This window comes from Chaetodon trifascialis, chromosome 20 (genome assembly GCF_039877785.1).
Source record: "Chaetodon trifascialis isolate fChaTrf1 chromosome 20, fChaTrf1.hap1, whole genome shotgun sequence".
NCBI lineage: Eukaryota > Metazoa > Chordata > Actinopteri > Chaetodontiformes > Chaetodontidae > Chaetodon > Chaetodon trifascialis.
In genome coordinates this window covers 4,365,503-4,376,847 of record NC_092075.1, presented here as the reverse complement: position 1 = coordinate 4,376,847, position 11,345 = coordinate 4,365,503, and the positions used below count along the sequence as shown (strand labels likewise).

At 47.1% G+C, this 11,345-nt stretch overlaps 1 protein-coding gene across 1 annotated transcript; it reads right to left on the bottom strand.

The window, feature by feature from the left end:
• Positions 1–388: 388 nt before the first annotated feature.
• Positions 389–11,052, bottom strand: egfl7 (EGF-like-domain, multiple 7). The gene is made up of 9 exons (XM_070989027.1): positions 10,857–11,052; positions 7,159–7,424; positions 6,539–6,661; positions 5,444–5,556; positions 4,637–4,732; positions 4,343–4,555; positions 2,367–2,443; positions 1,917–2,079; positions 389–890 (listed from the first exon to the last, which is right to left on the bottom strand). Exons 2-9 carry the CDS (start codon positions 7,236–7,238, stop codon positions 871–873), a joined length of 885 nt encoding a protein of 294 aa, XP_070845128.1. The 5' UTR covers positions 7,239–7,424; positions 10,857–11,052; the 3' UTR covers positions 389–870.
• Positions 11,053–11,345: the final 293 nt, after the last annotated feature.

Genomic DNA, 11,345 nt, shown 5'->3' with positions numbered 1-11,345 from the left:
CATATAAAATATTTCTAATCAGCTCCACCTCGATCAGTTAACATTAAAGTGCTGCGTATGCATTAAAGCATAGGTGATGAAAACTGGAAAAGTTGTACATTAAACTCTCTGGAAGGGCCACTCTGCATGGTGACTGCTTGGACTTTTGATGATTTAATCAGATTTTGCTGGTAAGACTTTTACTCAAATAAAACTTTAAATGCAGGACTTAAACCCGTAATGCAGTATTTTCACAATGCAGTACTGCTCCGCTTACTTTAGTCAAGGATCTGAATGCTTCTTCTGCACTGAGACATTAGCTTAATGGAGACTTTGTCTTATCTTATATCAGAAAATTGTATTTGCACACATTATTCAGTAAGACATTAGTGAGCACACATGGTGGTTTGATTAAGACTTTTTATTACAAAATGTTACAAAACTAGGTAGAAATGTCTATTGGCGCACTGAGAAATAACTAGAAGTTATCATAATTTAAATAGATAAATACAGATGTCCACGTCTGCCTCGGGACAGTTTGGGCTGAGACGGAGGACACAGCTGCTCTGATGCAAAACAAACACAGAAACAAAAGTGGCCAAGTTGACCTTTGACCCTCGGGGGGTTTGATTCAGATGTTACAGGGATGACGTACTGCTGAAGCCGACCCTGCCACAGGTACTGTTACAAAATCAAGAATCTGACAGTAATCCAAGCAGAAAAGTAAATGAAGCCTTTGGGATGATTTGTGCGATGGCTGCGTCGCAGCTGAGGCTGTTTCTGCTTTCTGAGAAACGCCAGCCGCACCGGTGCGTACAATCTCTGGCAGGTTTGTGTCGTTATTAACTTCATGGTAGAGATGTCTGGAAATGTCGTGCCCGTGATTGGTGGCTAATTCTCCTGACAGGAACCTGCAGGGGGGAAGAAGAAAAGGCCGTGCTTTTATCTCACTGTACCCACCGCAATGCTAACTGAGCGGAATTTGCTAATTAAAGATTGTTGGTTTAAGATTTTCATAGTTGGAGCTTCATTAGCTGAAGATTCAAAATTTAAAAACTGACCATAATGTAATTAAACCAAATGGGATAAAGCTCATAACATAATAAAAATAGTTCATGTTCATGAAGGTATAATTGCATTTATTGACATGCCTTAAAACTGTACTCTGATTTAACAGACATGAATACAAATGATAGGAAACGAGCTTGGTTTGATAGACATTGCTGACATTGTACATGCTACTTATGATTCAGCCGTCTGAGAGCAAGGAGTCACTATTAAACACTTTGATTGATTGACAGCGTGTCAATCAAAGGCCAAGCCCTCAGTGACCCGCAGTCCCTCTCAGACACAGTGCAGCTGAGTCAGCAGTTTCAAAGGGAATGTGCTTAGTGCTAATTAGCAAATGTTAGCATGCCGACATGCTGAATGAGGATGGTGAGCATTGTAAATATTACCTGCTAAACATCAGCATGCTAGCATTGTCACTGCAGGCTTGTTAGCATTGTGAAGTTAGCATTTAGCTCAGAGCAGCGCTGTGGTTAAGAAAGGCCTCAGAGCTGCTAGCACGGCTGTCGACTCAGTCTTATTATATAATCTTTAATGTCTTAATTGGGTTAAAATCTGACATTTCACTCCTAATTTGATCTACTTTTATTGTATCACTGAACTTATTATGTCATAGCCAAAAAGGTTATTACATTCCAGGCTCAAGATTTTATTATATTATTGGATTTTTATTAATATGCACTGTAGTACATTTATTTTATTACATTATGGGCAATTATTGCATTTGGGCTTTTATATGGTCTCTGATCTTTTAGTTTAAAAACTGTTTGTGCTTTCCTGGGGACACAAAGTTCCAGTGGCGTTGAACTAAAAACAGGATTTTCCCCTCCTCTAAGTGCGGCATTGACGGTCAGCCCGGGGTCACTCACATGTGCCGAGGCGCTCCTCCAGAAAGCCAATCTGCTCGCTGAGGGAGTCAATGCGGTCCAGCTGCTGGAAGGAGTGAGACAGCAAGGTGGTTTTCTCCGACAAGCCTTCGTCCAGCGACAGCGGGAAGAAGCTGCTGAAGGGGGCCAACACCAACTGCAACTTCTGCACAGAGGGAGAAGGAGGAAATGAGGGAAACTGCTGCAGAAACACGACTATTACTCACCTAGTTTCACTGAACACAGGTTCACATCCAATAAAACCCATAAAACTCTAAAAAGGCTCTGTGTGGGGCTGGCATTTCAAAGAAACTTTGGTTTGAGGTTTAAATAGCAACAAAAATTTTATATCATAGCATCATACAAGGACCAGAGGTGTTCCTGGTGAGTGAGGCTGGGAAGTATCAGGGTAGGTGGCTTTTATGTGTGCACGCTTGTGTTTAACACGTGTACCTTCTCCAGCAGCTCGACTCTGTTCCTCAGGCTCTGCACCTCCTCCGTCACATTCTCCGCCAGGCCGAACCGTCCACCTGTGGAAAGCATACAAACACGTACATGAGAGGATGCTGAGTGAAGAGGGGGTGGAGAGAGGGGTTAGGGCACAGATCAAAGGCGAGAACGATGTTTAATCCTCTCTCTCAGATCTAAAGTTTATATCTCAGAAGAGTCGTTCCAGCAGCCGGCCCTCATCAGTCCCTCACCTCGGATGATTCACAGCCACAGCAACGTCTCTAAACTACAAACCAGGAGCAGGACGGCAGAGCTGCAGGGAGGCCCGGGGAGTTTAGGGTTCAGTGGGGAATGGTGGATATGGGAACGGCTGAAAAAGCTAACAAGCTGAAAGAGAGGCCACCAGAAATAGACTAGCACTCATTCATCCCTCCTGTAAACATGCATCAGTTACGGGGGAAGCGTCTGCTCTGCCCCACCCGAGGGGAATGTCCCTGGAGCAGGCGGGACCCAGATCGGGATGCAAAATTCAGGGACCCCCTGCTCTCTGGCTGTGCTTTAGCAGACAGAGCTAGAGCGGCTCAATCTCTCCCAGATGTGGTCCATTACCGAGACAAGAATGAGTTGAGAAACGGGGTGAGGAGGAGGAGGAGGAGGGTATAGGAGGGGAGGAAAGGCGAGGGGGAGGAAAGGCGAGGGGGAGCCGGCGATGACCCCCAGCAGACAGGGTTGATGGAGCTGGAATGAGAACACAAGCGTTGGCCAAGAGTGGAGTGAAAAAGGGAGACAGGGAAGAAAAAAAGGAGTCTGAGATGGAGATACACACATGCAGTCCAACACTCCTCCACAGCAGCTTGGCAGAGTCAGAGCGAGGCTCTACTTTTTGAGCATTCAAACCTGTGTTTGCTCTCACAATCTCCATCAACATCCCTCTGACGCGTGCATATGAACAGATAATGGAACGCAGCCTCAAGCAAAACATCTCTGCTGGCCTTGCATTTCTGCATCTGAGAGCTGAAACTGAGCACGCTCCCACAAATAAACCCTCCGTCGCTTTCACCAAGTAGAAAGATCTGTCATATTTTGGCTATTCATCCGCCTTTCTTCATGTGTTTTTCTGCATTCCCGCTGAGTCGGCAATACTTGCAGGACTCTCATGTGGAGTCATGGGAGTGAACAGGCTCATTTTAGCTGAGGAGTACCATTTTGTGTGGATTTGGTCTTTCTTCTCCACAAAAACACTGATATATACAAGGGAGTTTGGTGCAGAGCTCACATTCACGTAGAGGTATTTTCTGATGGTGAGACACGAGACAGAATCCCTTTTACATTTACAGTCTGGTGACTCACAAAAATCCCCAAAGGTGGACAGATTTGGGAGAAATCAGGAAAAGGGATGTCTTCTTTAAGGTTTCATGTTGCATTTATTCCCAAAAAAGCAATACTTGACAGAAGTGGAATGTCCGGGGGTCAACTACCACATTTGCAGACATGGAGGAGGGGGTGTATTATTTTGTTGCTAAGATACTGGAAGCACAAACAAACGAAGGTCGACTTTTTCATGGTAAGAGACAACACTGAAACGTTTTTAAGGCAACTAATGTGCGGGATAAAAATATGTCTGTATTAGCATGGGAGCTCTATTAGAGTCAGATGTTTGCTGTACTCACAGGACTCATAGGAGTAAACTGAGTCTTTATCAAAGACCAACTGGTCCCAGTCTCACCGCACGGGGCCAGACCACAAGACATCTGTCTGGAGTCGGCACCAGTCGCAGTGCATTATTACTCACGGTACGAGTTGAGAGTGGCATAGCGCGTACCAAAAGTAATAATGGACCGCGAAGCTGGCTATGTTCTTCTCTTCTGCGCTCCAGACACTTTGCTGCTGCAAGACACAAAACTGAACCATGTGCACACACACACACACACACACACACACACACACACACACACACACACACTCTGCTGCTCATTTACCCGCATCTGTGTGACCACCCACTGTTGCCTGGCTGGTCTGGGTGGGAGAGGGAGGAGTGGCAGGAGGAGGAGGAGGAGGAGGAGGAAGAAGGCTTTGACAGGAACGACCATCTCCGGTGAGCCTGAAGCCGTCTGTGCACGCGCACCGATAGCTGCCAGCTGTGTTCACACACTCCTGAGCGCACGGACGCTGCTCGCTACACTCATCCACATCTGACAGACGAAGAGATATGTGTGTGAATATGCGCTTTGCTGTCAGCTTGTTGTGCAGGTAAATGTGTGTGTGTGTTTTACCTGTTTGGCACTGGTGCCCCGTCCAGCCAAGCGGACAAGCACACTGGTTGGGTCTTAAGCAGGTACCTCCATTCACACAGGGCTGTCCACACACAGCTGGAGGAGACATTTAAAGGACTGAGTCAACATTTTGGGGAAATACGCTTATTTGCTTTCTTGCCAAGAGTTAGATGAGAAATTGATACCACTCTCATGTCTGTAGGAGAGATATGAAGCAAGCTTGGCTGTGTAAAATCTGCCTACCTCTGTCTAGTTTTGCTCAATCTGTACAAAATAATGTGTAGAAAAGGTTGAGTTGAGGTTTAATGTGGAGTTTTGTGCTGGATTATTTCACATATTGGAAATGATGCTAATACCACTCTCGTATCTAAATGCTAAATATGAAGCTACAGCCTGGGGACAGTTAGCTTAGCTTAGCATAGAGACTGGAAACAGGGCAAGACAGCTAGCTTGGTCATCCAGCACCACTGATTTCACTTATCCACATTTAAGCCGCACAAAAAGTGCAAAGTGTTTTGGCAGGCATGAAAAGAAACAGTCCAGCACACAGCCACCTATAAAACAAATTTTCTGCACAGACCTTTTCTTTCTTTTAGCTTTGTACAGAACTAAGCTGGCCATTTCATCCTGCTTCCAGTCTGTATGCTAAACTAAGCTAACTGTCTCCTGGCTCTCTCTTCATATTGACCATATAGGCCTGAGAGTGGCATCAATTTTCTCATATAATTCTGGGCAAGGAAGCGAATTCGCATAGCAGGTGCAGGTAGTGATCAACACGCAGACCCCTCTCACATCCCTCCAGGTTACCTTGGTTGCAGTTGTGAGAGTGATATCTCCTCCAGCCCGGGCAGCACTCTGGGTAGAAATGCGAAGAAGGTGCTGCTCTGCTCACCTGCCGGTACGCCACTGAGTACACAGTCCTGTGGAGACAAAACACAGACACCCACAGTTAGGGTTTTCCTGGTTATTATGAATAATGCTGTCATCACCCTCGTGTGTGTGGTTGAGCCCATCCAGCCTTTTCCATGTTCTGTCAAACCCAAAGAACATGATGAGAGACTGGGAATCTGGTGGAATATTGAAACCGCGGACCACTGACGTCCAGGAGTGTGTCAGGGATGGAGGGAGGGAGCGAGGGGCAGGAGGGGAGATGCAAAGTCAGATCTGAGTACTGAGATCTCGCTGCAGCCTGCTGAGACTGTGGTATGCGCTTGCAAGGAGAGATAAAAGGTGATAAACTGAGGCAAAAGCTGAAAACAAAGCGAAAAGCAACGAGGGATGTTTTCAGAAAACAAGCCGTCACAGTCAGGAGAATCACCATGGGACCTGGGGCCAGGAACTGTCTGAGGCCTCCCCACAGGACGAGCCAGAGGACAGAAACGTTTGGCGGTGAGGCAAGAGTTAAAAGATTAAAATGGAGGGAATGTAGGGGGGGGGGGGGCTCGAGCATCAGAGCTGGAGGAGAGATCGAGAGTGTGTAAGTATGGAGGGAGACGCAGTCCAAAATAAACATGACCGCGGTCTCTGCGGGCCGGCAGTTCATTTCCCGTAGTTACACAAAGTACTCGATATTTAGATTCCGCCCAAATATGTGCCACCATGACCCAGTTCTGTGTAGAACACGGATTTGTGTGCATGCGTGCGTGCTTACGAGCGTCTATTTAATCTATTCATGACCGCACGTCTAACCCTTTCCCCTCCTGAGCATGTCATGCATTGTTTACCCCTTCATTAAACAAACATCTCGTGACGGCTTAATCGGAGCTCTGCTTTGACACCGCGCTGACCCGGGTCCTTGCATACGAGCCGGACTTCAGCTGGAGCTCGCCCAACACAAGCCGAGGATCTCTCATTTTGCTGTTATTAGTCCAGGAGCGTGCTGTTGTGTGCCGGCGGACTCACTTGTACGTGCTGCAGAGGCGATGGCCTTGACACAGGGTGATGTAGGGCTTGTGCACCGGCTGGACATACGACTCTGTTGCAATGACAACGCCGTGACGGAGGTCTCGGCCACACGCCCTCCTCCTGCGAAAGTGAGACATGAGATCTGAGGTTAAAACTGCCCGATTTAAGTAACTCATGGTTTCTGTTCTTCACCAAAAGCTGGCATGTAGCCTAATTGATCCTGACTGACCTGTATAATCACCCCTGAACGTGTCGGGGTTAAGAGTTGATCTTTGACCTCTTTGGCTCCACTTGACCTTTCCATTTGGCCTTTGGCTTAATTTGGTCTTTGTGCAAATCAAATGAAAATGACAAGACAAGCCTGCAGACTCCCCACACTGCTGTGCACCTAATAGTCTAGGACAGAAGGGTAGCTCCTCGGTCCTGAGAGGGTGCACTCCTAAATGTTTAAATGTCATTTGGCCAGTTTGTGTACATTCGTGGGGGAGAATGTGGAAGAGGTCGCTAAAACAAACAGGTCTGAATGACAGCTGAAGAGGAGATCTGGAGCTGGAGGACCGCGCTGACTAAATGGCAGGTCATAATAAACACAGGAAGAGTATTAAGTGAGCTGTTACCCGTGGTGAGCGAAGAACTGCGGAGTGCCCATCACATGAAGGATGAAGAGGGAGGAGGAGAGAAGCAGCGTTTGGTACATTGTCTTCCTCTTTCCCACGTTCCCTCGCTCGGTCTCTCACACTCTTCTCTGTGCCAGTCGGAGGGAAGAGGAGAGGAGGATGGAGGGGAGGAGGAGGGGGCGGGCAGGGGGGGGTCGTGGATCTGAGCCAAAGTCCACCTCACGCTGAATCTGCACGCTTTCCTCCAGGAGGGCGACTCCAGCTACCTGTAACAGACAGGACATTCGAGGGGATTACGCATTAACACAGTGTGGGTCGCTGCACTAAAACGCCAGCCAACAAGTGAACCATGAGGCATTTTTACTGCTGCATCATCATCTTCAAACGTTTGACACGATCAAATGTTTATCTTCAACATTCCTCGCGAGTATTTCTCTCTTGCCCTGGTGAGTGATTGCACCAAGATCAGAAACCAGAGCCCAGAGGGTGTAGACCAAGCATGTTCACAAAGTCCTCCAGTCTGAAACATTTTTATGAGCACGTGGACTTGGATCTGCGTGCTAATCTCAAGACGCTTGACATCCATGTGAGGCTGAACACAGAACACCTCTTTGAGAGACGTCAGGCAGATGTCTGGATGCTTCCTTGGGCCCGGCTCCTGGCCTGAAAGCACACAGAGGCCACACAAGCACACAAACAGCCTCACATGTGGGCGTCTATGCATCACACGTGCTCAGGTCCTGTATATAGAACAATGGGTTGACCTCTCTCTGAACTGCACCTGCACGGACTCTGAGACTGTAAGACAAAGGACGGGGCAAACGCACAAACTCTCCCTTCACAGACATGTTCACTCATCCCTTCGCACCATTTTGGATTATTACATACTGTACAGGATTAAAAGAATGACTGAGCTCTCTGTTTGTGAGGAAGAACTGTGTAGTAGTTCCACGGATCAGCCTGCTGGCGTGTGTTTTAACCTTCCAGACACTAAACTTCAGGGGAAATCTCTAGCGGGGCGTTAAAGCCAGCCGAGTGTGATCGCAGGTCTGCAGCCTGCAGCAGAGTCTGCGGTCATCCTGAGGCTGATGCGAAGCCTCAGCTGACAGCTTGCATGTCTCCCTGATCCCCTGCTGGCCCGACGCCCGGAGACAGGACACGCACATCCACCGCCTGCGTTCATTCACAAATGACGGCAGCGAGGGTGACTCGTGGTGCAGCAGGGGGCCACTTTGAGGACGACATGTGTGTGCGTGTGTGTAACAATCCAGCATCATTACACTGGCAGCGAGGAAGGTGCTGCAGGGCAAAGCACATGTCCAAAACGTTACACGAGTTGGGTGTGGAGTAAGTGTTCCTATGACTGGAGCCTTTTATGATCTTGTTATGGAAGGAAAAACTCTTCCTTTGGGATGCATAAAGTACATTAGCAGCAAATTATAGTTATAGTAAGTAAGACTTAAATTTCCCCATAAGATTATTCTGATTTGACCTGATTTTTTGCTTTTGCAAAAAGCAGCAATTTGGATAAAATGCATGTTATACAAAAGGATGCTCGTAATCCAGGTGTGGTCACAAGGTGTTTGTGTCTGACTCTGTTTTGTGTGTAAGTTTTTAAAACGAGCTCTGACCCACTGACACATTAGCCGTCATTTGAGCGCCTTACACTCGCCGTTAGAGGGCGCTGTTTCACAGCACTGTGCAGATCTGGAGAACATCCTTCACTCAATGGACCATCTCCGTAACACACACGCACGCACGCACGCACGCACACGCATCTAGAGTTACGCGCTCACACATTAAAACGATGACTCCACAAATTCAGGAACAAACGCAAAGAAAACTACTTTCCTAAACCGAACAACAGGCACGCACAAGCCAGTAAAACCAAGCCAAGAGCGCATGCATGGATAGAAAAATAATCACAAACCGTGCAAAGAACAACCAGCTTTCCTAAGATTAATCCCCTAAAAATCGCAGGAGGTGCAGAAGCAAAAGTTAGTCCCGCTCCGTCCCGCTGCTGACTTCAAAGTCCATGAAACTGCGCTCCTCGTCAGGTTTCTCCTCAGACCCGTCAGGGAGCATGGGGGGTGATGGTAGGACCTCCTCCCACTCCTCCAGCTGGGTGTCCCGGAGCTCAGGCTGGGTTACCGTGCGTGACGTCACCGCACAGGCGACGTCACCTGCTCAGATTTTTCATTTTTTTTCATTCATGACCTGCTGATGCGCCTCACGTGCCGGCGGTGGGTAAAAAAAGACCCTGCGGAGTGTCTGAAGGCGGCAGCTGGCGTGACTAAAGGGCAGAGCCACAACTTTCTCCACCCTGGCCATTAAGAGATCCCTTTCTACCCTGCTTTCAATGCAAGAGGGAGACAATGTGAGACCTCAGCACTCTCAGACTTACTGTCTTTCAGTGTGATGTCTCTCTTTGCTGCTTTAATGAGGGAATGGTGTTTCTTTGATAAGCTGTGCCACAAACCAGGATTTTGTACTAAAAAGGCGACAACTTTGCAAGATATCCTCTTGATTTAGATAAACTTTAGGCTACATTTTTGCACAGAATGACTGTGGATGTCTCTCCATCACAGGAGCTCATAATGTCCAGCATGGACAAGAGGGACGATTCCAGCGAGCCAAACCTGTTTCAGTGTTCATACAACAGACAGCTGCTTCACAACAGGCTCGAAAACTGTGACCGTATCCTTTAATTCACTGTCAGGGGAAAACCGATGGAAAACCGAAGCCATATGGGAAGTTCTGAGGAAAACAAAATGCTGATTAAGGTCAGGATTTCTGGTCTTAGTAAATTCCAAATCATTCCACCTAATGTGTTCCGCAGATTAATAGCTAAATTAATTAATTACTTAAATGTGTGTTATATGTGCAAAAGAAATCGATGTTTGTCCAACAGTGATTAGAAAACATAGCAATTAAAAGCTTTGATTGTGTTTTTTCTTTTAATAAACTGTGTCAACACTTGCGCGCTGATCCCTTTCCTCTGAAGTTATGTCCCTGGAAAATGAGTTCAATATTGACTTGGCTAACATGATGAATACAGACAATATTAAGCCAGTAAGAATAAAAATGAATCATTCCCATTCTCACGTCATGCTCTTGTTCACTAATGCAGACTACCTTTATCACACGGCTGTTATTTCCACTGCCAATTTACCACTTTTTAGACACATGGCAGTCACTGATGATATGCATTTTACCGTTCTGCTGTATATGTTTTCGCACATCACACACTGTGCAAAAGCACCATTTCATTGTGTCCATCTGATTGGACTGTACTTTACTATCCTTTGCATTACCTGTGACCCTGCAGCACAGGAGCGACCTGACCTGGAGTTACATATGTGGAGAGTTTGCTGTTCAGCTCTTGTCTGTAGTTACAGCCACATTTGCTTGTATTTCTTTAGCTTCTTTAGCTTAAGTGCATTTTCATCCTTCTGCAAATCTGAGTGTGTGTGTGTGTGTGTGTGTGTGTGTGTGTGTGTGTGTGTGTGTGTGTGTGTGTGTGTGTGTGTGTGTGTGTGTGTGTGTTTGTGTGCAAGCTGCCAATAAAAGTTGATTCAGATAAATAAGAAAATACATAAATACAATTAAACAAAACAAATAATATTAATAATAAAGCACGCTTGTAGAGGACCCAGGTGCCCGGAACATGAAGCTTTGATAAGGTGTAAAAATCTTACCCTCGCTGTATGGGGTCGTCAGGTGCGTGCGCGCGCGCAGGCTGAGCGGCGGCCAGGGGCGCGAGCCGCCGGAGCGGTGCATTAGAGGACTCTTCCATGGCGCCCGTTTCTTTTAAAGCTCGGCTCGGTGGCTTCAAATAAAAACCTCGCTCTTGATTCGAGGTGCTCCCCGTGAGTCGACTGGATGAAATGAAACGTCTTCGGGCGTTTTTCAGTTGCTTTTTATGCAGGGCTTCCTGTGGAACGCAGGAATTGGATGGACAATCCCAAACCGGAATTCCTGTGAGTGTTTGCCGCTGATAAAACCCCTCTCCTGCACAAACACTCTCCATCCTGCTCAAACCGCTTCACGAATCTGATTTTGAAGCATTTTTCTGTCCCCATTGTGCCGCAGACATCTTGAAGGGGCCAAGAACCCGCAGCCTTCTCACCTCATGGCCTTCTGTCGCCTTTGCTGTCCAGAGGAAGCGCAGGAATCCTCAGCACTGG